This window comes from Sturnira hondurensis, unplaced genomic scaffold (assembly GCF_014824575.4).
Source record: "Sturnira hondurensis isolate 20B ecotype Veracruz unplaced genomic scaffold, ASM1482457v3 Scaffold0011178, whole genome shotgun sequence".
Classification (NCBI taxonomy): Eukaryota; Metazoa; Chordata; class Mammalia; order Chiroptera; family Phyllostomidae; genus Sturnira; species Sturnira hondurensis.
The window spans coordinates 1,441,418-1,466,536 of record NW_028083809.1 but is presented as its reverse complement, the minus strand read 5'-3'; the positions used below and the strand labels follow the sequence as shown (position 1 = coordinate 1,466,536).

Below are 25,119 nucleotides of genomic sequence, written 5' to 3'. Positions count from 1 at the left end.
CTCCGTCTAGCAGACTGTATGGGTTGAGGTCTGTAGCACCTAACCTGGGGTGACCACGCCAGGGCCTAGTGTACTGACCAAGCGAGGCAGCCACAGGCAGGCTCGGTTCCTCTGGTCTGTGCATCTGCTTTGGTTAACCATTGAGTTATCATGAAGTGTTGACTGTTCCCAAGCCCGTGCCCCCTCTGAGAGCAAGGATGGCAGGACCTAAATTTTCTGGGATTATTACTATTAATGACTCTGTTGGAGAAATCAAATAGCTGTAGCTTTTCACCGTTGTTGGAAGATCTTGAGGTATGATTCATGTATTACCCACAGAAGAATTCTGAACATGTTAGGCGAATAGTAAAATTAAGTTCAAATTAAAAACCAAAAGGTCCTGAGTAAGTCATTTACTGTAATTTACTAAATGTTGGGTTGGGCTGCGGGAAGAGAAGGAACTTAGTGGTGGTAGTGGACAGTCTATTTTGGAGAAAATTCTCGGAAGCCCCAAAGCAAGTAAATGATTTTAGAAATATACTGTGTTAAATATCAAGTGTCGCTTAATTGTCTATGATCCAGTAGAACCTTATTTAACAGAAGAGTTGAGTGTTCTGTAGTTTTCTCATCGAAGCGAGGGAGATAAGTCAAAGTGTCAGTTACAAGTGTGTACTGCTAAATTGCACACACGTTTGGTCTCTGCATTAGAAAGATGCTTTTAGTTTGTGGCTTCCCAGAGAGTAACTGGTGGGGTCCCTGATCTTGTCTCTGCCCTTGTTTGAGATTTGACTGTAGGCTCCTTTAATTGCAGGATGTGATGCAACAGGCCACCAATGCAATTCTCAGAGGTGGCACCATCCTGGCTCCCACTGTGTCTGCAAAAACTATTGCAGAGCAACTTGCTGAGAAGATCAATGCCAAGCTCAATTATGTGCCTTTGGAGAAACAGGAAGAGGAGAGACAGGATGGTGGGCAGAATGAATCTTTTAAGAGATATGAGGAAGAATTAGAGATCAATGACTTCCCACAGGCAAGTAACAAGTTTAAAAATTGTATTGTAGAGTAGAAAATTTTGCTTCATAGGAGTGAAAAATCCCTTCTTTAAAACCCATGAACATTCTATTTTACTTATTTATTTATTATTTTTAAAATGACAGTTTATAGTCAATATTATTTGTATTACTTTCAGGTTTATAGCTTAGTGGTTAGAAAATCATATTTTACAAAGTGCTATGAACATTTAAATAGCTACTTTACTTTTTTTATCTAGATGAGGGAGACAACAATAGAAATTCCATTTTTATGACTATGTTCTAGGTACATTAGGATTTTTTTTTATATTTTATTTATTTACTAATTAGAGAGAGGGGAAGGGAGGGAGAAAGAGGAGAGAAACAGCAATGTGGAAGAGATACACCAATTGGTTGCCTCCTGCACGCCCCTAACTGGGGACCTGGCCTGAAACCCAGGCATGTGCACTGACTAGGAACCAGACCAGCAACCTTTTAGCTCTCAGGCCAGTGCACAAGCCACTGAGCCACACCAGCCAGGGCTAGGTACATTAGGATATATGTGAGTTTATGATAAAGGTGTTAATTATAATGGTAAGTAACATTGACCATGTTAGGAATTAGACAGCCTAGTTTTTGTCAGTACACTCAGATTTTAACTCCTGTTATGAAATGCTTTTTCTCCCTACACTTTCTTTTATAGACTGCTAGGTGGAAAGTTACCTCCAAGGAAGCCCTGCAGAGAATCAGTGAATATTCCGAAGCTGCAATTACAATCAGAGGCACATACTTCCCACCTGGCAAGGAACCCAAGGAAGGAGAGCGGAAAATTTACTTGGCAATTGAGAGTATGTACTGTTGATTCTGTTTTAAGGTTCACCTAGATGTAGTAGGGAGAGAGAATGTGAAATCAGTTCTAAAAAATAGGGAGTACGTATTTTAAAAGTTTCATTTTTTATTTAGAAGTTTAGTACACATACAAAGGTGAAAGATCTGTGTTTGGGAGTCTTTCAGCCTTGACAGTTAAGTCAAATTTGAAAATAACTAAATGAAAATGACTTTTCTTTTAAGGATTAATCTGTTTATACTAGTATTAAGTTGAACATCATGGTCAAAGTTTAGGTTAGAAAGTAAATCAACTATATTAATAGTCCACTTAATGAATGTTTAAGCAAATACTGCCTCTGAAATTATGCCCATAAAAGTTGGTGCAGACCTTTAAAAAACTAACAAGAGGACACTTAATACCATAACTGAAAGGATATAAATAATGCATTAACTAAGAGTGATCTGGTTTGCTTTTTAACCTTTATTTCATACATTTGTGTATAAATTTTTTAAAAAGACACTTTTCATTTTGATGTATTTTCTTTTTTTAAAAAAGATTTCATTTAAAAAAAAAGATTTCATTTATATATTTTTACAGAGAGGACCCTTTGGTTCTCAGGCTGGTTGCTCAATCCACTGAGCCACACCAGCCAGGGCTCAAGTCATGCTTTTAAATGGCACCTTTTGTGTGTCCTGAAAGACTTTTAGTCTCCTAGTCACTCTGTCTCCAAATCATGTGACACTTTTTGTTATGCAGTAATATGGGGGAGTTGCCGGCACCCGGATGTTCAAGGAGAGAAAATTACACTGATGTGGTTCTGCATTTGGAGCTGGACGGGTTGCCCTTACTGCTCTGTTCACTAGGTCCCCATGCAGGGTGGAAACAGTGTCACACAGTGGAATATGATGACAAAACCGTTGGTATACATGGAGCCAGCCTTTGGCCTCTGCTCGAATATCATGGGTATTTAAGCAAAATCAATATTTCATATTCCTGCATCGTTAAGAGGTCAGACATGACTGATCTGACAAAGGATCCTCTATGAAATTTGTTAATTTTAAGGTAATTTATGCTTATTAAATGTTAGTATAGTTAATGCGTCAAAGTTCAGTTTACATATAACTTTATCAGAACACACCCCCTATACCACCAAGTGAAATGACCTGAGAAGTCCACAGCTTCTGTTGACTTTTCCATCCACTGAGAGTGGTTCTGGTCACTTCTCTTCGCTGTCAACTCAGGAAATAAGGTCTAATTTTAATAATCTAAGCACCCCCTCCCCAGGATAAAGATAACTTTGTCAGAAATGAATCTTGGAAATTCTGCAGACATAAGATCCTGTGTAGGAGCTGGGAGTTGGTAATTAAAATGATCTAAATCTGTGCAGATTTTCATAGATGATTAGAATTGAAAGCATCTTTTAGATTTTGAAACTGCACCCGAATCAGCTGAACACTAACAGGATGGGAACAGGTGTTAGAAGGAGCCTGGTGTCATCTGTTTCTCGTTCTGTAATTGGAGGGACCCCACCGCCTGGCTCCTTAGAGGCTCTGGAGGCTCAGCAGCTCCAGGCCTCCCACCAGGCATCGGGAAGGAGAACAGGAAGGACTTACATGCCTAGCCACCCCGTATAATTTATAGTCTGTTTTGTGACCCTCTTTTTATTAGCGGAGAATCCCTTAAAAGCAGCCAGAGTTGTTTTAGGACCAATGAAAGGAAATGCCTCTTTTTCATGGCAGCTTATAAACATATGTAACCTATTACCTAAAGAAGCTATGTAAGTCAGAAATTTAAACTGGTCCAAATGGTCAGGCTTTAACTAAAATAGAAAAGTCATTCTTCCATTTCAGCCTAGGTGAGAGTCATTTTCCTTCTTTTTAAAATAGCACAGAATATCAGCAAGCTTCACTCATACCAGCTCGTGCCAAGCAGCGTGTTTTCCTCCTGATTTCTTTTTGGGTGTCATCTTCAGTCTGGCTTGGCTCTTGCTGCTACCCTCATCTGTACGCTCATCTCCCTCTTCCCTTCCATTGCCCGCAGCTTCAACACGTGGTGGTTGGTCCTTGGTGGAGCTTGGAGGACTTAGATATGATGCTGTGACTTCCCAGCTGTACTCATGGCCCTTTCCTTCCTGTCGTCTCACCGTTTCTTCTCCCTCTTCCTCTTCTTTCTCCTCCTCTTTTTCCTCTTCCTCCTCTTCCTCCCCATTCTCCCCTTCCCACCCCCCTTCCTTCTCTTTGGGGTCAACAAGGTTATTCACATGTAGTAAGTTGGACATTTTTTCCATTTCTCGTGAGTTATTTTTTTCATTTTGTTTTCTTATATAGAATAATTAAAATACAGTTCACTGCATTGCAAGCCCAGTTTTCCTTTTATTCTTTTTTAAATAATATTTTATTTATTTTCAGAGAGAGGGAAGGGAGGGAGAAAGAGAGGGAGAGAAACATTGATATGAGAAAGAGATACTGATAGGTTGCCTCTTGTACACCATCCCAACCTGGGACTGAACCTGCAGCCCAGGCACGTGCCCTGACCAGGGATCAAATGGGTGACCCTTTGCTCTGTAGGATGCCTTACCAACTGAGCCATTCCAGTCAGGGCCCCTTTTATTCTTTGACATGCCACTCCCAGCTCTTAATCTCTAGTCTGTTTCTTTGGTCCACTTCTTTTCCTCTTAGCATACACTGTGCTGTCCATCTAGACATACCTCCCCTGTGTCGTCGTCCCGGGCCCCAGATCTGTTCACACATCCCCTTGGTGGCTCCCTGATCTCTAGCTCTCCTGAACCACTGGTCTGGGTTTCCACTGGCATTGCTGACATTTCCAGCTGGTGCCCCAGGAGCACCTCAGCTGCAGTAATCTCAGAATTGAATTTTGTCCACCATCACTGCTGATAACACCTGTTCTTTCGCCTTGATTCAATATCTTCTTTATTCTTATTTTACTTTCTGTTCAACTCTCAGCATGTTACTTTGTATCTCTTCTTTACTGTTCACATCTAGTCAGAAAAAACCATTTTGTCCATTCAGCCAAAAAAATGTGCTTTCATGGTGGTATGAACACAGTCCTGTGAGAGCACTGAGGAGAAAACACCTAATTGTATTGAAGTCGGGGAGGCTGCTTGGAAGAAGTGATATTTAAAAGTTATTCTGGCAGACTTCTTCGTAGCTACTCGTCCGGTTGTAATATCTTTATAAGGTGGTTTTTCTAGTGGTCTAAAGACTAATGAGCACAGGGTTCTTTGTATAATGACTCTCTCACAACGTGTCAGACATGATGGGCACTTCCTGTTTCTTGAATTAGTAACTAGGTAAATGAGTGTCTCCAGCTTGCTGTTCAGCCACTTGGCTGCCTTGCCACAGCCTCTCCCGCTCTGGTCCAACCACACTGGACGTCCTTCACCTGCAGTGTTTAGGCCTGCCTTTCTGCGTCTGTGCCATGGCTCATGTGATTCCCTTTGCGAAATATTCTCCATGCCATCTCTTCTCCTTTAGCTTGGTGATTTCTCTATTCATCTTTAAGACTTTGCTGAGATGACACCTCTCTGAAACATTTGTTGACTTTAAAGAACATAATGTTGTGAGAATGTCCAATAAATATTTGTTAAATAGATGAACCAAGGAAGTTGTATTTCCCTTTAACTTTTCTTATTCTCTTTGGACAAATTACTAATCATCTTTTCTTCGCTCTCCCTAATCAACATACCAAGAACTCTGTAAGACTGCGTGTGATGTGACCTCATTGGTTTCATGTGAAGCTCTAGAAGGGGTGAGAACAATAAGCAGCCGTTATGTAGTGTAAGTGCTGTTCTGGGTAGTGAAAGGCTATCTGGGCAGGCAGCACAGTGTTCCCGAAAGTCGTCTGTGGTGTGCCTGGTGGCTCCCCATGATGTGGGTGAATACCCAGTGTGGTTCTAGTGATAACAAATGATGTCTCCACTCGCTCACCAGGTGCCAATGAACTGGCTGTGCAGAAAGCGAAGGCAGAGATCACCAGGCTCATTAAAGAAGAGCTGATCCGGCTGGTGAGTGAAAACCTCAAGGACTTATTTTGTTGTTTTAATAAATGTTCTATTAGACTGTAACATAGAGAAAAGTATGCAAATCATAAACATAGCTGGTGGAGATTTCACAGAGTAATAAGCACACTGATGTGGTCACCGTCCAAACCAAGATGTATAGAATATCTACTAGTGCCCCAGAATCCCTCCTCCGGCCCTTTGTCACTGTTCATCTCCCCCAGATGGAACTGTGTTCCCCTTTTTTCTTAAATATCTTATTTATTTATTTTTAGAGAGGGGGAGGGAGAAAGAGAGGGAGAGAAATATCAATGTGTGGTTGCCTCTCATGTGGCTCCCACTGGGGACCTGGCCCACACCCCAGGCCTGTGCCCTGACTGGGAACTGAACCTGCAGCCATTTGATTCCCAACCTGTGATCAGTCCACTGAGCTACACCAGCCAGGGCAATGATCACTTTTAACATCATAGATTAGTTTTGCTTATTTTTGAATTCTATGTAAAGTGGAATCAAATGCTGTGTACTCTTTCATATTAGTTTCTTTCACTCCATATTACTTTTAGGAAATGAGTCCTTATTCCATGAAAAAGTAGCAATTCATTCTTTTTCATGGCTATATAGCATTTAATTATGTGAACATACGATTATTTATATATTGGATTTGGGATTATTGTAATTTTTGGCATTTATGAATAATGCTTCTATAAATATTTTATTCTTTGTCTCTCTAATACACATCAGGATGCTTTTCTCTTGGTTATAAAACCTTGAAGTAGAATCACTAATTATAGGGTATGTGCAATTTAGCTTTAAGTTGGTATTACAGAATAATTTTCCAGACTGGTCATGCTAATTTACATCCCCTCCAATATTGTGTGAAAATTCTAGTTTCTCTGCGTTTTTCTGCCATGTCTGCTGTGGGTGTTGTCGGTGTTTTTACACTTAGGTAAGGGCTTCGTTTGGTTTTGGAAAGGCACCTTTCATGGACCAGCTCTCCAAAGGGGGCACAACATCCTGTGTCTTTACTGTTGGCTGAAGCTTAGAAACTCTCTGTACAGTTTGTGTATTGGGATGAGGACCCTTTGGAAGGAAATGTTATCCTTTCTCTAAGAATGTGTTTTTGTGGCCTTTTCTAAAATTCTCTGTATAGAACATTCTTTGGGGGAGGATAAAAAGTTTAAAGAATAGAAGGTACACGAAACAAGAGGGAAGAAGAAAAACAAGCTTTAAATCAATTGCTTATGAGTGTTCCATCAAGGAGCGATAGGAAAGAACCTGACACCTCCGCCCTTGGTGCAGAACGGTTGGCCAGGAATTTTGTGTGAACACAGAAGGGATTCGTTACTGAGCAGTTCTTTCTGCCTCTGTGTAACAGTAACGCTTGTATTTTAAGTATCTGGTAGTGTGTAAAGGAAATTTCCTTAATGTATGTTTCTTTTTTGTTCTTTGACATTTTCTTACCATGTATCTTTTATTCTCTATTATAGCAAAATTCGTACCAACCAACAAATAAAGGAAGATACAAAGTTTTATAAAACATCTGAAAAAAACTCTTTACCTGTGCCGGTCATGATACGTGTGGCAGTTGTTGTCTGCAGTTTACACTGTATTGTAAATTAAGATTTTTAAAGTTCTGCCTTGCTGATTTTTTTAAATACAAGAAAGCGGTATTTGTTAAAGAAATCCTCTTGCAGTAAGTACCCCTAGAATTATCAATTATATTTAAAGCAGGCCTGTTTTCAGAGTATGATGTCCTTTATTGTAAAGCTTAAATAGTAACATTTTAAATATCTGGGTAGTATTCAGAGTTTAAAAAAAGGGAACTAGTTGGACTTTCTATTGAAGTTAATAAAGTACACAAATTGCTAAGGGGCTGTTCATCTTATCCTCTTGTGCTGAAATTGTGATGATCCCTTCAGGAAAAGTATACTTCTGTCTAATTTTGTGTCCCCCTTGAGCTTAAATCTTACTTAACTCAGTGGAACAATATGAACTGGATTTAAGAATGTTATAATAGAATTTTTACAAAATAGATTCAGAGTTTTTATTTTAATTTTTATCATCATAAATGGGCAGTAGTTGGATTGCTTTTTGGTTTTGTAAAATTAAAGATTTGTAGTATAAGAGTCTTTTGCATTTCTTTACATTGCAAAGAGTTTTAGTATTTACTACTTTTAGGTTCCCCTCAAAACCTCTGCCTCTATACCTAGCTACTAACTCTTTTTCTAATCTTCATTTTAAAAAAGCAATTTGAGTCTGTAAATACTAATAGAATTCCTTTTCCCCCCTGAAAATATTTGTTTATACATATGTACATATAAACACCTTACTGATTTTAATCTAGTTTTTCTTTAGGATTATTGTGTAGGTTGTGAATTTTCTCTGAATTTTTCAAATGTCACTAGCCCATGTTTTAGACTTAGACATAAGCACCTCTCAGTCAAATTTAGTTCACAAGAATCATAAATCACATTTTTGAGCCCTTAGATATATTTCCTGAAGTATTCTAATTTAAATTGTTGTAATTGGATTACCTAATATTCTTTTCAAGACTCCTGGTATAGTATAACTTTATATTATTGTCACTTCTTGAAAAAAGAAAATTTTTAAGAATAGACACATTTCTTAAATTAAGAGATGGTTCCTTCAAATATTCTTGACTTGGAGTTTTTAGAAAAGAAAAAGAATTTTCAAGGATACAATTGCTGTTAAAACAAATCAATTTAATTGTACAGTATTACTGTACTGACTGCTAAGCGATGACTACTGATCATTATTTCTGCAACATAGTATCATTACTGAAAAACTATAGTATAACTGGGAAATATTCTTAGATGCCTAACATATCCACTGTCTTTCTTAGAGGAAGAAAATGGAAAAAACAGGCCAGTAGAACCAAATAAATCATTTACCAATAAAAAAATTGGAGAAAAAGAAGATAAAAAAAATAAAAATAAAAATAAAAATTCAACTAAAAAAAAAAATCATTTACCATGAAATTCCAGGCATCTCGGGCTCCTTTCCCCGGCAGCTTATTTATTTTCTTATTTTCATTCCCTTGTGGTAGTTTGTTTTCTTTGCTAGAATGTGTGGCAGTTCCGCCTTGGGGATGGTTGGCGCTCCTTCAGCCTGCTGGATCACCCTGGGATTCGGCGTGTTACGGCGTTTCAGCATTACTAATCTACGTTTGTATATCTAGTTGTTATAAACCATCAATGGTATTTGGTTCTACAATGAAACACATTTCTCTGTTACTGCATTTTTAGTGTCACATCGGCTCCTTGATTTTTAAAATTTGAATGATACATAATTTGTTTTTAACGAAATATCAGTATTTAGTCATATTTTCTAAATTCCTTATAAAATAAAGTTGATTCAGTCTGCATTTTCCTAAAATTATCTTTGCTGAAATGTCTTTTGCTGTTTATCTGGATTTGCTTATATTGGTAGTCATGGCAGCAAAGTGTTGTATTCTATGTTTAAAGATTTCACTTATTTTGGGGGGGGAGGGGGAAGAGAGGGAATTAAACATGGGAGAGAGAAACATTGATTGGTACCCTCTGGTACGTGCCCCGACCCAGGACCAAACCCACAACCCTGACATGTGCCCTGCTCAGGAATCGCAACCTTTTTTATTTTGCATAATGATACTGTATCAACTGAGTCACATTGGTCAGGCCTCTGTTTATTTTCAAATCCTGGCAACGCATTACCCTAAATACACAGCTTTATTCAAAAATATGTTCCTAAACAACCTTTTAGTCTTTGGTGATATTTGTGTTTGGCATCAGACAGATGAACTACAGGGGAAATAAATAATCGGTGCCTGTGCCAGTTGATGTTCGACCACAATGACACTCAGCATGGATAGAAAAGTATAATGATGTACTTTAATCAGTTAAATGATAGTGGCTGAGTTCTCTCCAGCTCCTTTTAAATACTGTATCATTTGGTATATTTCAGAGCTTACTAGCCTCGTGGGTGCACATTGGTGTTCACAGGCACAGTGCACCCCAGAGTGTGATGGTTCCTTCGAAGCAGGCAGCCGCCCCCCACACACAGGTGTTGTCTGAGTAGAGCCAGCTCTTGAATGCCTGAGATTATGTAATTCCCACGAAGCCGGAGTGGGGTCCTTTCCTAAGTAACACATTAGCATTTTAGGAAAAACTAGAGAGCCCAGCCTCCAAATGTGTAACTTGGCTGTGTGTGAGTCTTTTCCCTGGGCTGCCTTTCTTTGTGTCACAAACCCACCCCACAGTCATCTAGTGACAGCTAGCACGGTTCTCGCTTTAGACAGGAGCTGGTGGGAGGGATGGTGGCTGCCGTGAAGTTGCGGGTAAAAAGCTACTCTTTGTTTATAGCAGAATGCTCCATTTCGGTGCTTTGAGGATGATGGATGCTGAGTGTTCCGAGCAGGCAGGAGCTCTGCGTGGCTAGCCCAGTGTGGTGCATGAGAATACTTTTCTCTTAGGTTTAAGTCTGGAGCTACCAGTTCTTCACATTTTGGTACATAGTTTTAAATAAGAATTGGAATTAATTGACATTTTCTAATACTTTCTGTTTCTGGCATGAAAACTTCACCCGATAGTATTTGTGTACTTGAAAGTGGAAGTTAATGTTTAAAAATGTGTGAATAAATATAAAGAGAATGCAAATAAATGAGTATGTCTGAAGGGGCAAACGGGCTGTCTTAACTTTATATTCTGTTTAAGTGTAACCATCAGAACACCTTAATAAAATCTCAGCTGAGTGTGGCTTTTAACTTGGAGTTTAGCAACATCTTTGTTCACACTGCCTAATAAAAAATACAGTCTCTTAGTCCAGCTCTCTGGAGCTAACGGTGGCTACACTTCCCTCCCTGGGTAAAGATTCCCTGACATGTTGCCAATGCAGATATTTGATACAAGATTGTAAGTTCTATATCAACTTAAAATTTTCCTCAGGCAAGAATCCAAGTAAAACTGTGAAGAAAAAATGTAAACAAATGTATTCTTTGCAAAATTGCCACAATTATCAGTGGTTTCACCTTTTTAGTGCTTTATGGCTTAGTTTATAGATGTATGGTAAGTACCTACTGTAATTCATGTGACTGGTGAAGAATGTAGTTTCAATTCTTTTTCTTGACCTTGTTCTCTTCCAAATATGGCATCAGCCTATAGGAGTTCATGGTTTTGAAGCTCCAGCCTTCAAAATAAGTTTTAACTTTGCATTAACTTTGTTCTGTTGTCGAGGGGGAAACTATGAAGTGGAAAAGTTTGAACCCCTTTGGGGAACTATAACTGTTACTCTCTCATACATTGTTGGTATTATGGTAAAAAAGTTTAGAATTTTAAAAAATCCTAATCATTTTTAATACTTGGAAAATCCTGGTAGTACATGTTTTAAATCTTAGTTCCTTTTTACAGTTTTTCCTATTTATAGAATAAAGAATATGTGAGAATTCAGTGTCAGAATGTGCTCTTTGTCCACAGAAAAAGCCATTTGAACTTGGCACTTTGTAGTAGATGGATTTTTAGCAGCCTGTCAATTCCAGACACTGGTAGCCGCACTGGATGTCGAAGTGTCCTTGACCTTTACTCCTGAGTTCTTCGGAGGCTCTCAGGTGCCTGGGTCCGGCCAGTGCAAAGACCTTTGAAGGCAGTATTTCTTCTCTGTGCCTTTGCCTAAGAGCCTTCTGGGAGCTGAGATTCCCAGAACTGTACTGTGGATTTTTGGACAAGAGTCCTCTCTATCCCAAAAGCCATCCCAGGCCCAAGTTTCAGGTTTGGAAAGCGTGGTGGAGAGAACAGCGGAGTGCATGCCTGGGAACTTCAAAGAGAGCATGAGTTCCTCTGTAACTTTTTATTAGTCTGCTGTTGCTATTATTAGTGTGTCTGGGGTGGTAATGATTCTGTGATACACATTCAAATTGGAAAACAACTGATGATCTTCACTTTCTTTTGCTCTTGGATTTTGACTTCTCTGATACAAAGCAGTGGTCTCAAAAGTGGGGCACACGTATAGCAAGCCATTGGGAAGCCGGAACACTACACCAGAGCATCTGTTTGTATTTATTTTAAAATCATCCTTTAAATTTTTTGAGTAGGTTTTATGATGTGTTGTTACAAAATATATCATGTATAATATTTCGTTACAGTATTGGTACAACTGTTTGTATACATAATTAAAAATAAACTTACATGTATGGGAGGTACTTGAACAACCTTAGGCAAATTGCTTAAATGCTTTGAAATGTCTGTTTTTTTGTATATAAAGTGAGAATATTATACCTATTTCTCAGAGTTGTGAAAATGAGGTGAAATAATAACATAGAAAGCCTTAAAGCATAGAAAGAAAGTGTCTGGTATATATGTGGTAAGCATTCAGTAAATATTGGTACTGTTATCACTATAATGGGTAAGTGGGAGTGGGTTTTCCTGTGATATCTTTCAATATTGCTATAACTTTCAAAATTCTTTTATAAGCTGTGTACCTGTAAGGACAATCAGTGGTGCACTGAAGTCTAGAAAGTGAGATGTGTTTCTTTGTTTCTATGTGTATCTTTCAGTTGACATTAAAGTATTTAAGAACACTTGTTGCCTCCTTTGAAAGGTCTTTAGAGGCGCCAGCTCTCAGCTCCAGACAAATTTCTTTTTATGTCCTTCCTTTTGCACATATACAGTGACCTTTTTATTATTATTAATTTATTTATTTTAAAGAAAGTTCTTTTGTTTTTTACTTTTTAAAATTTTTTTATTTTTTAAAGATTTTATTTATCTTTAGAGGGGAAGGAGAAGGAGAGAAGCATCAATGTATGGTTGCCTTTTGTGGGTCCCCTGATGGGAGTTGGCTGGCAGGGAACCGGCCTGCAACCCAGGCATGTGCCCTGACTGGGAATTGAACCGTGATCCTCTGGTTTGCAGGCCCGCACTCAATCCACTGAGCTATACCAGCCAGGGCCTTTTTATTAAAAAATCTTATTAACTGGTGATTTGTCTCTGTGGTTTGGCCTGCCCTGGGCCAGGCTGAAGCTATTGGAGAAGGAAAAAAAAAGTTTTGAGTCCAAATTGTATTACAAGGGTGTACATTATTTTTGTTTAAAGATTTTATTTATTATTTTTAGAGGGGAAGGGAGAGAGAAAAGAGGGACAGAGACATCAATGTGTGACAGCAACATCGATTGGCTGCCTCTTGCACAAGCTTCACATAGGACTGGGCCCGCATCCCAGGCACGTGCTTGGACTGGGAACCTAACTGGTGACCTTTCGCTTTGCGGGACAGTGCTCAACCACCTGAGTCATGCTGGTCGAGGCCAGGGTGTATGCTTTTGAAGAAGAAATGGGAGGTACATCAAATAACATGAGATTGAAAAGTATGCTCTTTTTGCAATTGAAGTGATGATAAATGGTTACGCTTTTGGAAAAATCTCTACTTCCAGAACCAGTGGTATGTTGTATACCTGTATTTTGTACCTCATTAAGACCAACCTGAGATAATTATCAGAAAACACGAGATCACTTTTCATTTAACACTATACTGATTATTTGAGTTTTTGTCTACCTCACCAAATGTAAACTTCTTGAAGTCAGTGACCATGTCTGTCCTGTATTGCTAGTATATGTTTTGAACCTTAGTTCTCTCTTCTCTGAAATGGCATTATGTAGTTCCTTGCATTCAATAAACTCCTGTTGAATTGACTAATCACTTACCCACAGTCATACAGCTAGGAAGTGGTAGACCTAGAATTCAAAACCACATCTCTACTCACCTAGTAGCTCATTTAATCGCACAGCCCTACAATGAGGGCACTGTCTTCATAGCAGTGATTTGCCCAAGGTACCAAGGGAGTCAAATGGCAGAGCGGCATTCTAACCCAGGAATATCTGAAATCTCTGTTACTTTGGCTCCTTCTCCACTGGGCTTGTAAATCATTTGACTTTGTTAATACAAAAGTTTCTGTTTTATGTACAAATGCCATTTCAGATAGAAGCTAAAAGTTATAGATCTGCAATAGTGATGATGTGGTATGGGAAACGAATGCATCCTCAAATTACGTTTAAAAAAGAAGCCATGCTTAGAGAAAACATTTTAAAGAAGTTTGTTGAAATGATATTTAATATGCCCTAAACCAACACATTAAGTGTACACATTTTAGCTTTTATATTTGGGTATTTTCATTTTGTATGTAAGTAATACTAGTATGATAGTCTTGTTTTCTAGTGTTTCATAGTAGTTAGAATGATATTTAAAATCAAGTTATGAAACACCACCTGCCAGAAAAATGAATGGGCCTGCCTGTTTTACGTACTGAATTTGATTTCACTCCTGGCTTGTGTGTTCACTGAGAAAAGTTGCTCCTCCTCTCTTTTTCCTACTGACAGCAGAACCTGGCCAGGGAACTTGCTCTGTGGTCATCTTGTTAGAGCTTGGTGCTGAGAATCACCTCCTCAAACATGGCAAAAAGGACAGGTACCCACTTCTAGCCTCTTTGCACTTCTAATCAAGAGTCTTCCTCTTAGCAGCCTTCCTAATTCTAGATGCTGGCCTCTTTGACATCTTCAAATTCACGGAAGAACTACGGAAACTAACCCCTTCTGCTAAGTGATTTATAAGGGGTGACTGATATGCCAGAAATCACAACAATAACTACGTAAAAGGGCGGGCGGGTTTGTAAGCAAACTACTTTTTGTCTCATCCTTTGATGATGAAATGAATATGGCAACTCTGAAGAGGTCATGGATGTAAAAACTTTATAGGGTGTTCCACAAAACTGGGCGTTTCATTATCACGTAATCCTAGAACTGAGGATCCAAACACCACCTATTATTTGGATACTTGTATTTTGTTTGCAGGTGGAGGTCTCACTGTACCCACACATAAGCAACTACAGGGCAGAGGCCGAGTCTTTTTAATATACTTGGAGCAGCGCCTAGCGCAATATAAGAAAATAAATCTGTGCCAACAGTGCTTAAAAGCTGGAACAAGACTGCTGGATTCAAATCTTGACTCCACCATTTACTAATCCTGTAATCTGAGAAATGGGGTCAGTAGTTTCAGCATCACAGAACTGGGGTGAAACAACTCACTGAAGTTACTTCCCTCTAGGTGGGTCCCCCCAGCCCTGCAGTAGCTCAGAATCTACTAGACCCTGAGACACTAGAGTCTACGCCCCGCCTCCGGCCGTCACGCGACGCGCAAGCGCATTCTGGCTGCCTCGTTCCTTTCCACGAGCTTGCGTGCTGGTCGTCGGCGGGAGATTGGATCTCGCGATGTGCGTGCGCGTGCGCCGTCCTCACGAGCTCTCGCACGCCCCACCCCGCCCCCTCTCTGTGGGGCTGTATTGGCCTCTTCCTTTGGCGTTCGGGGCAGGACCCTGAACTGTGGCTGCAGTCGGAGTCGGGAGCCATCCTCCACAGCGTCGCCGCCGCCACCCTTGCTGCCTGCCATTCTGCCTTGGGCTCTTCTCCGTGCAGTGCAGAGGCGGCGGGCTTGGAAGGGAGCATTGCTAGCGTGAGGTTCGCGGCCGATGGGCAGCCCCTGGGCGCGCTGAGGTGCCGGGCTACTAGCGGCTGAGGTAGGTGGACGTGCGGGGAGTTGTCAGCTCGGCTGGGAGTAGAGTCGGGGCCGCGGGGTCTCGTGGAGAAGTCTAGACGGTGGCGAGAACGGGTCCTTGCCAGCTATTGAGGCGAGGTCTCGGACCAGCGCCTGAGGAGGAGCTCTGGCCTAGCCCGGAGCGAGAGGGGGCCCGGCCGTAGCCTGCTCTTCCCTCGGCTTGGAGCCATTAATGGGGGGAAATTCCTCTGCTGCGGGCGGGAGGGGTCATCCTTTCTTTCCTAAGAGGTCAAAATCAACAGCCCTCTTCGATGGGGACGTCGCGATGGAGTGGCCTGTAGACTTCTGCAGCTTGCACAACTCCGAGTCTCGCTCGGCGGGTGGGAGGTTTCGATTATGGAGGGCGCACAGCCCTTTCTCTAAGCGTGGGCGTGTATGGTCTGCAAAGTTGCTGCTAATACAGTAATAATCGCTTTCAGGCACAACAGGTACTGCGTTTCCCAAGGCCTGCTGTCAGCTAAGGATTCTGGCAGTGGGGAATCTGCGCCGTGGGGCGCAATTAAGGAGTGGAAAGAAGACAAAGGAGGCCGTTATACGCTCTGCCCTAGTGTCAAAACTTTCCGTGGTGGGCAGGACGCGGAGCTATTGGCATTTGTTTGGCCTTTGCTGCGTGGACTTTCTGGGTGATTGAGGTGGGTGAGTCACAAACGGACTTTCATTTAGAGGTTTAAATTCGTCTCTGATCCTGTACATTTGTTAGAAGCCAAGTGATCTAAAATACATCTCTGAGAATTATGTGACGTTGTTTTTGGAAGAGGGCAGAACTTGGAATTCTGGATAGGCAGATTTCCTCCGTGTTTAGAAAGCTTCGTGAATGTTTTGAAAGTTACTAAAAATATAGTTCTTCATGTTAGTAAAGACTGCCACCCCTCAGGGGAGGGAAAGGAATTATTTTTAAAGAACAGCTCACCGGAAGACTTTAGGGGCTAGACACACCGTCAGAACAACTCCAGGGATGGCAAATTTTACTGTATGCTTTAAAAATTCTAATGTAGTCATAATTAAAATATATAGAAGCTCCTAGTTGGCTCCTTATATTATATTCAGTGAACTATTTTAATCGATAATTGACTAACTCTTGGTAGTCCACACACAGTCTGTTCTGTAACGCGTGTCTTCCATTAAGTCCAAACTTTCCAGAAACGTGGAATTCATTTCGACATAGGAAATGTGCTCTGCGTACTTTCAGTAAACTCTGTGTGTAGTGTGGGAAGAGTCCTTCAAGAAAGAACAGCGAGCCCAGAAGTGGGAGTAGGGAAGGATTATCAAGTGCAGGATTAATGCCTGTATATACAAATACGGCCCACTTACACTTCCATGTAAATAGTTTACACACACAAGGGTCTAATGGTGCAATCTTAACAAGTCGAAATCTGAAAGTAGAAAAAGATTGGTTTTAGCTCTGTTTCCTTTTTTTAGATAACTATTTACATGGGTAACTGTTAAAATAAATTTCTCGCCCAGGTCTTTACGTAGTTAGGGAATAAGCAAAATACTGCACTGCTTTCTTGGCAGCAGCAGGGCAGGAAAATACAAAACATACAGAAAACTGCCCTTAGAAATGTACTTTAAGTCCCTGAGTCATTGTCTTTTTGTTGGAATAAACAGCTTTACTCCTATTTTGTGTATTAGTGACTAGAATGCTGCTTTGCACGGGATTGGTCCTCAGTAAATGTGAGCTTTGTCAGAGGTAAATTAACATAATACAAACCAAAAGCATACATTTCTGGAAAAGGTTAAAGGAATTGGGGAAAGGTACTTTTTTAAAAAAGAATTGAAGGAATACTTTATATATATTTTTAATTGGGAAAGCTTTAATAAAGATTTTATTTATTTATTTTTAGAGAGAAGGGAAGAGAGAGAGAGAAACATCAAAACTGTTGCCTCGGGGAGAAGGGGCTTCGAGTTTGGAACCCAGGCCTGTTCCCAGACCCAAATCCAACCCCAGGCCTCTCACTTTGCAGGAAGGCACCCAACCAACTGAGCCACACCAGTCAGGGCAGGACTACTTTTTTACAGTGATTGTTTTGGTTTGTTTTTTCTTTCCAGTGTTGGTTGGTTTCTGAGTAAATATGTCTAATAGCATCTTGCCTCTAAAAGCCCAGTGTTAATGCGGAAGCCTTTGGGACCTTGCTTTCCAGCATGTCATCAGTTTGGCTGAAATAGATTCTTATAAAAGTTCAAATAAAATAAAATTCTAACATAAATGTAAGTTGAGATTGTATATATCCTGAGTGCTAATAGGTGGTAAATGTTCTGATATATTAAGAAAAAGTGAAGTTAAAGGCTGTAGGGTAGAGGGAAGTTATTGGTAAATTAGTGATAGGAACTTAAAAGACATGAACTATAAAGCAGTGAAACAGATTATAGGGAAAATTTTTTCTCCCTTTACTGGCAGTGCTTCCTGTGGAAGAGAATTTGGACCTTTCTGCCTCTTTTTACTAGAGCTTTCCAGAAGGGTGATTTCTGAATAATAACATTGAAACAGGGGCCACCTTTTCTCTTACAACATTCTGCTCAAAAGTCTGAGTATGTTTCTCTTTGTATTTGTGATTGGTCTCTATTCCATCTTTACTGGAAATAAACTAGTGTTTTGATTCCTATCTAATACTTGTGCATATTCCTCAATTAGCTTATAACTTGAAGGGGAGAGGAATGTGGTTGTTCCCTGCACAAATCCCAATATTGGCTCCTCTTCAGTTTGGAAAACAAATCTGTTTCACTTTATAGATGTTATCCACAGAAAGGTTTTGTGAATGTTTGAATAGGTAGAGGCTAAAGAAGTAAATAAAAAATTTAAACAGGAATATTTTAAATTAAGCCCTATACTTTCATTTTAGTATAGTGGAGTGATTCTCATTGTAGGGGGTGGATTTTGTACCCCAGAGACTATTTGGCAGTGTATGGAAAAATTGTTGGTTGTCAGAAATTGGGAGGAGAAAGAAGAGGGTGGAGTTACTGACATCTAGGAGTAGAAGCCAGGTATGCTGCTAAGCATCTTACATGCACAGGACAACCTCCCCCCCCCCGCCCCCCATGAGGAATTACCTGACCCAAATAACAGTGCTACTATTGAGAAACCCTGGTACAGTTTTACACTATACTGATATTATTGGTTCTGAAGGCAGGTGATCTTGATTTGTATTTGGCTTTACCATTTCCTAATGGGGGACCCTGGGAAGTTGCTGCAGTCTGCCTCAGTTTCTATAAAACAGAGTTGATAATTGTATGCTCCTCATAGCGTTGTGGTGATGATTAAATCTGATAATGTGCAAAGTGTAATCCTATTACCTGACACATAGAAAATGTTCAAAAACTGTTAATTTTCAGCTAATGTTAATACATTTTGAACATGTCTTGATGATCTCTCCTTATTTCTTATCTGAAATTAGAATTTGAGCTAGTGATAATTAGTAACCTAGTTCTCACTGTATCCCTGGGGAATGAGTGAAGAATTACTCCTTTATATTTGTGTTTAGTTAGCTCAGTCTTGTTTTATGTTCTGAAGACTATAAGGCTTCTGTCATAAGCAAGTAGTTTCTCATTGTCAGTGTTTTTCCTTGACAGTTAAGACTTTAAGCCAGCTGGCTAACAGCTCTGTATCTGATGATTTTCAGCAAATACTTAGTAATTTAACAGAATTCAATTCTGTAACTTGATCCCCGTTTCCTCTGGCCTTTATAAACTGAAATAAATTTACAGTGGTTTTGACTCACTTTACTTAACTTTTTTTTTTTTTTTGCCTCTGAGAATAACTACTTTTGTGAGGTTTTGGTGCAATTTTGCATGTGGTAAGGGTATAAGGAAATATCTAACATTGTGGGGCCGGGCCTTCATATACATTTGAGACTCTTTCTGAATCGGAACCCATATATTTATCCTTTTTGTAAACTCTTCATTTTCTGTGTGTTTTAATGATGTGGCTCTTAGGCCTGCTTTGACACAGTGATGGTGGTGGTACAGCCTTTATAAAGAGAAAACAAATCTCAGGGTAGCCCTCACAGATGAAACAGAGACTTTAGGCTGTGTGTCACGGGGCTCCTGTAAGGGAGACATATCCACATGCTATTTATGATCAAGGGAGAAAGCAGTGTTGTACATTCAGCTTTTTGTCTTAATAACCAGACCTTCAAAATAAAGTATTTTGTTACGGTTTTTACCCATATTTTTGTAATATAAGTCTCAATTGTTTGTATAAATGTTCATTCATTTTAGCTAGTGGAAACCTTAGTTTACTCTTTATATTGGTACTGCCTTCTGTTTGAATAGAGTAGTTTGAAGGGATCCCAGACATTAGGCCAAGAGATTGTGTTCCTTGTTTGGTACATTCCATCTATTGTAAAGTGTAACATACACTACTCAGGATTCTGTATAAATAATAAATTGCAGTAATGATGAGTGAGTTGTGGAAACTGAGGCCAGATCAGAAGTATACATGTGAGAAATACGATAAAAGACCAAAGGGAGACACATTCTAAGAATGTTAGGTAAACTGAAAAAAAGAATCATGTTAATAAGAGTTCTTGTCTTTACTGTTATCCTTTTGGGGTTTAGTGATTTAAAAGAAAAGAGAATATAGATTATATAGGAAAATATAATATATTCCTACAGTATATAACATTTTTCTACCTGCGTACCTTTTAATTTCCTAAGCAGAAAATGTAATAGCTACTATCTATATCTGTATTATTGTTGAGTTTATATGGCGTTTGTCTCTACCTATGATTAAATTGAGAAAAACAAGTATCTTTGAATCTGCTGAAGTGTGTGTGTTTATAAGTGGTCTGGAGTCCTGCCTGGTCGGCCTAATTTTAGGTAGCCTGCATAGTTGCTGGAAGACAGACTGTTTTCCCACTGAATGCTGTCATGCAGTTATATATTTGTATGTGTATTTATGCATATTTGTATTTTATTTTTGGTAGAAAATGATGCATCCTGTTGCCAACAGTAATCCAGCTTTCTGTGGGCCTGGCAAGCCTTCTTGCCTCAGTGAAGATGCCATGAGAGCTGCCGATCAGTTTGACATATACTCCTCCCAGCAAAGCAAATACAGCCACACGGTCAGCCATAAACCAATGGCTTGTCAGAGGCCAGACCCGTTAAACGACACGCACTTGCAGACCACAAGTGGCAGAAGCATAGAGATAAAAGATGAACTAAAGAAAAAGAAGAATCTCAATCGATCTGGCAAGCGTGGCCGGCCTTCTGGAACCACCAAATCAGCAGGATACCGGACCAGCACAGGCAGACCCCTGGGGACCACCAAAGCGGCTGGATTTAAGACAAGTCCAGGCAGACCTCTGGGTACAACCAAAGCTGCAGGGTACAAAGTCAGCCCAGGGAGACCTCCGGGCAGCATCAAAGCTCTGTCCCGCCTCGCTGATCTTGGTTATGGTTGTGGCACTGCTGCTTTTCCTTACCCTATGATGCACGGCAGAGCAGTGCACGGGGTAGAGGAGAACAGCAGCGAAGTCAAGCCTCCCAATGAGTGAGTGAGGCAGGAAGGGAGGGCCAGGTTTAAAGGAAGGTTGTGAATAATCCCAAAGCTTCTTGGTTTTATTTTGACATACATGATTTTTTGGCCTGGACTTTCCACATTTGTTTTCCTGTTTGTTTGGGTGGTTTTTCGCCCCCTGATTTTGCTCAAAAACCGCCGTATGCTGACAGATGCACTCAGGGCATGAGCGGTGGCTTTGAATTTGTACATAGGTTCAAGTGTAACACCTAACCAAATCATACTTGCTTTTTCTTTAGAGTATGGTCATGTCTCATATTTCATTACTACTTTTGGGCTATTCTAAATAGATGCTTCATGTGCTAAACAACTGAAACCATTACACCTATTAGTTTGTGAAGTAAGCCTCCAGTATCCTAAAGGTAATATCTAAGGTATTTTTAGCTGATGGAACAAAACAAACTAATGATTCAGGATTGTTTGAAGTATGGCTGTGAAATTTTGTAACATGTATTTTCATGAGACAAGACACAGATATTTTATTTGTATGCTTTGGCATTTACATAGGCTTTAGATGTTAAAATTTTTATTTTTAACGTTCTAGGTTTCGGCAGCTTCTTATTTATTGATCTAAATGGCATTAATTGATTTAACCATTATTCCAAAAGGAATTATTTAGTGTTTGCTTTTCAGCAGTGATAGGTTGTATATTTTTAATTGCCTAAGACCATATATACCGAACACTACAAACAATTCATATTTACAAAAAAAGTAAGCTTTTTAATAAAAACTGCACATTACATTATTGGTGAAATACGATGCATTCTGAGACTAGCATATGTAATATAATAGAAAAACATTCTTAAGGTTTGCATGGAACTATATTCACTATATTTTGTTTTTCATACACTTAGTTTCAAAACATGCTTAAAACATTTATTATTATTACTCATATATTCAGAATGTTTTTAGTTTTTTTCTGAGAAATTATCCCATTGCATTAGCATTTACTGTGGTTTCAGGTTTGGACATGAACTGAATGGTAGGCTGTAAAACTGATTCAAACAGCAAGCAGTTTTCTGACTGTCAGGACACAAATATTAAGAAATATATAGGAATCCACCTGTGCATGAAATATGTGAAAAATAACATTGGTTAGTTTAACATTACAAATCTAATTGAGGCTCCCTTCACTCCTCTACCCCCAATTGTTTTCCAATAGTGTTTGCTCTAGAAGCAAGGTGGTTAGAAAAGAAAAGAAATATCAGGTAGATATGTATAGTAAGGACAGAAGGAAATTTCTCTTGCCCCTTTTCTGAAAGTAATCTTTATTAATACACATTTTATTTATTTTGCATTTGTTCTAAATAAACTATTACAAACTTTGGATTTGAAAAAAAATTCCACTGAACTTTAAAGTTACAATGCATGTACTTACAATCTGAGATTATAAAGTAGATTTGCAGGACCCAGAAACTTAAGATAATTAAAAGTTTTAAAAGGCGCATATTGTGTTACTCAGGCTCACTCTCAGTTAGTGCAGCCTCTGCTTGCAAATGGATGTCATATTTCATACCTTTTTATCAGGAGAAAAGCAGCAAGCCTTCGGGTGTTCCAGTGATGTCTGACACGATGAGCTGGACTGTGTGCTGCTCTTCACAGTGAGAGGTGTTGCATTGTATGTGGGAACTGTGTGCACTGGCAGCTGAGACAGTGACCTCAGCAGTTTTAACTTTGCACAAACCATAGAGAACAATGTTGGGTGACTACATAATCAGTTGCAGCATTTTGGCAGCTAAATTGTTACATGAGTTTCTTCTTGCAGAAGGTTAAAATATAAAATTTTAATGATTTACTCAAAGCAGTATAACTTCTGACACACACAAATGCTTACATCTTTATTTATGTGTTTATCCACTTTTATGATGTCTGTCATTTAGCTATTTTCAAGGTGATGTTCAGCAGCTGACTGCTTAGAAATCCTCCTTTGAGTTCCTGAGTACAGTTGTTTCATTGAATGTCCGACTGTAAATTTGGCTGCATGTTGTGTTTCTTATTATGTCCATTTGACATTGTCCTTTCAGTTTGTTTTGATTCCTGATTTTGTTACACATAACCTTTCCTTCCTCCCTGCCCTTACCTCCACTCAGTTCCCTGCCCCTTCCTCACCTTCCGGCACATCCGCTCAGCTGTGCTGTGTGTCAGGAAGTAGAGCAGGTGGATTCCTGTGTGCTGAACTTTTTATACATGTTCAGTGAAATGCTGAAATCAAGGAAGTGTGTTTATAACAGTGTTTACTAGTATCAGGAGCTATGTCCCAGGGAAAAAAGGGAGTGAGTGGATAACATCTTTTGGAGAGCTGAATTTTCTGTTTGTGTGAGTTACGTGGACTCCTACATCTGTGTGCCGGTGGGCATCTCCTGATCCTACTTCCTTTTCTCCTTGTGAGCAGGTGCCATGCTGAAGAGGAAAACTCCTCTGTGGGGGAGGGGATATAAGGGACTAAATGGTAATGGACAAAAAATACAATAAAGATTAAAATTTTAAAAAGACACATCTAAGTAATAACACGAAGTCTTATAAAATATTTTTACTTCTCTGTAATCTAAAGACTACATTGTGCATCTTTTGTAACACTGTCTCTTGTCATGATAAACACTGAAATAGCATGTAAACAATGCCTATACTTTAATATAGTCACCTGGGGAGAACTGGACTTTTCTTCCCACTGGATGATTCTTCCTTTAAAGGTGAATTGCTGATTTTATTGTATAATTCTCTTCACAAAATAGGTTTCACTATTCTATATTAAAGCTGTTGGTCAGAAAATGATCTGCTGGTCATTTGTTTTACTTTTTTCTTTTAAAAAATGTTTTAACATGCCTTATTTATTATTCTCATGTTAACCAATGAGATAATGCAGATGAAATTTTCATCTTTTGACGAATATAACCTTGCATAACTAATCTTTAGTATGGGATGATTTTGATACTGTCTTTGGATTTTTGCACTGGATATTAAAAAAATACACATTGTGTTGGAAGAAAATTATTGGCTTAATTTTTAATATTGGGACTTTTTAAAATCAATGTTTCAATTAAGAAATTCTTTATATTTTTATTTGCTTTTTAAAAAAACATCTGTTAGAGTAGTAAAAGCAATATTCATTCCAAACTGATGTTTGTGTGAATTTACATGTATATTTTCATGAAATAAGAATAGAGATTCAGTTAAGGAGGAAAAAAAATATCTGAATCCACTATGTTAGAGATAATCCATCCAGTGTAAGAAAAACCAGTGTATGAGCTAAAGAAAAAAAAACAACAACACCTCTTTTATATTCTAAGAAGCTTTAAAAGATAATTCAGGGGATGTTGACGATAACTGGTACTTTGTCAGTCATTGTCTCCATATGCAGTAAAATTTTATGATCCCTTTATAGTAAAATAAAAGAATTCACAGCAGTTGTTGCAAACATTTTTCCTTGGACATAAAATATTTTAATGCTGTTAGGTTTTTGTTTTTATTATAGCTCAACTATATCCTATTAAACTCTAGGGTGTATCTAAATCTTTATTTTTCCCCCTTCACCTCCAAGTAGATAAATCTGTGCCCTCACATATAATGTATTTAATTTTTGGAAAATTTAATGCTGTAGTAAATCAAGTGTGTGATTTATAGTAATCAGACCACTTTGACTCTTTAAGTTTCACCGTTTCCTTTTTCCACAGATAACTGTGGAGAAAATAATTACCAATTACCTGATATAAGCACGCTGTCCTCTGCTGTAAAAAGTCTGAATAGATACTGTGTATGTTTTTATGTCCATGAACTTGAGCTACTCGTGTGCAATTATGTGTATGGGAATGGAGTAGTGTTCATGATTTGTATCTACATCATCATATGGATGTATATTTATTAATAAAGTCATTACTTTAAAGCCAACTTGGTTACTACTTTATTTAAGTAGAGGAATGGTAAATATTACACTTTTTTATGACCATAGATCTTATATTTTTTCTTGAATTGTGCTTAAAAAAACATTTTAAGAAGTAATTTTCCCAAGCTTTCAGGTAGCCTATTAAAGTCAAGAAACTTCAATAACTACTGAGCACATACTCTACAGTGTGGCGGGTCACATACTGAATAACGGTCTCTACCCTCAAGGAACGTCTGGTAGAGGACAAATGCCTTAATACATAGAACTTAAACAATGTGTTGCCAGTTTTTATTCATT

The 25,119-nt window shown here is 39.0% G+C and overlaps 2 protein-coding genes across 8 annotated transcripts in view; both read left to right on the top strand.

Moving 5' to 3' along the window:
- The window catches only part of DDX46 (DEAD-box helicase 46), a 51,341-nt gene extending 42,923 nt beyond the window's left edge, over positions 1-8,418 (top strand). For all 6 annotated transcript variants that reach the window (XM_037059516.1, XM_037059515.1, XM_037059514.1 and 3 more), the window contains 4 exons: positions 791-1,009; positions 1,693-1,837; positions 5,769-5,842; positions 7,324-8,418. In XM_037059516.1, coding sequence (XP_036915411.1) covers positions 791-1,009; positions 1,693-1,837; positions 5,769-5,842; positions 7,324-7,371 — 486 coding nt within the window. In that variant the 3' untranslated portion in view covers positions 7,372-8,418. The remainder of the gene's footprint in view (positions 1-790; positions 1,010-1,692; positions 1,838-5,768; positions 5,843-7,323) is intronic.
- Positions 8,419-15,111: 6,693 nt separating this feature from the next.
- On the top strand, positions 15,112-24,827 carry CUNH5orf24 (chromosome unknown C5orf24 homolog). 2 transcript variants are annotated; one of them, XM_037059510.1, is made up of 3 exons: positions 15,112-15,389; positions 15,847-16,059; positions 20,350-24,827. In XM_037059510.1, the coding sequence occupies exon 3, from the start codon at positions 20,353-20,355 to the stop codon at positions 20,917-20,919; it is 567 nt and encodes a 188-aa protein (XP_036915405.1). In that variant the 5' UTR covers positions 15,112-15,389; positions 15,847-16,059; positions 20,350-20,352; the 3' UTR covers positions 20,920-24,827. The 2 variants fall into 2 exon arrangements, with proteins under 2 accessions (XP_036915405.1, XP_036915404.1); XM_037059509.1 differs by lacking the exon at positions 15,847-16,059 and having other exon boundaries at positions 15,113-15,389.
- The last annotated feature ends 292 nt before the right edge of the window (positions 24,828-25,119 follow it).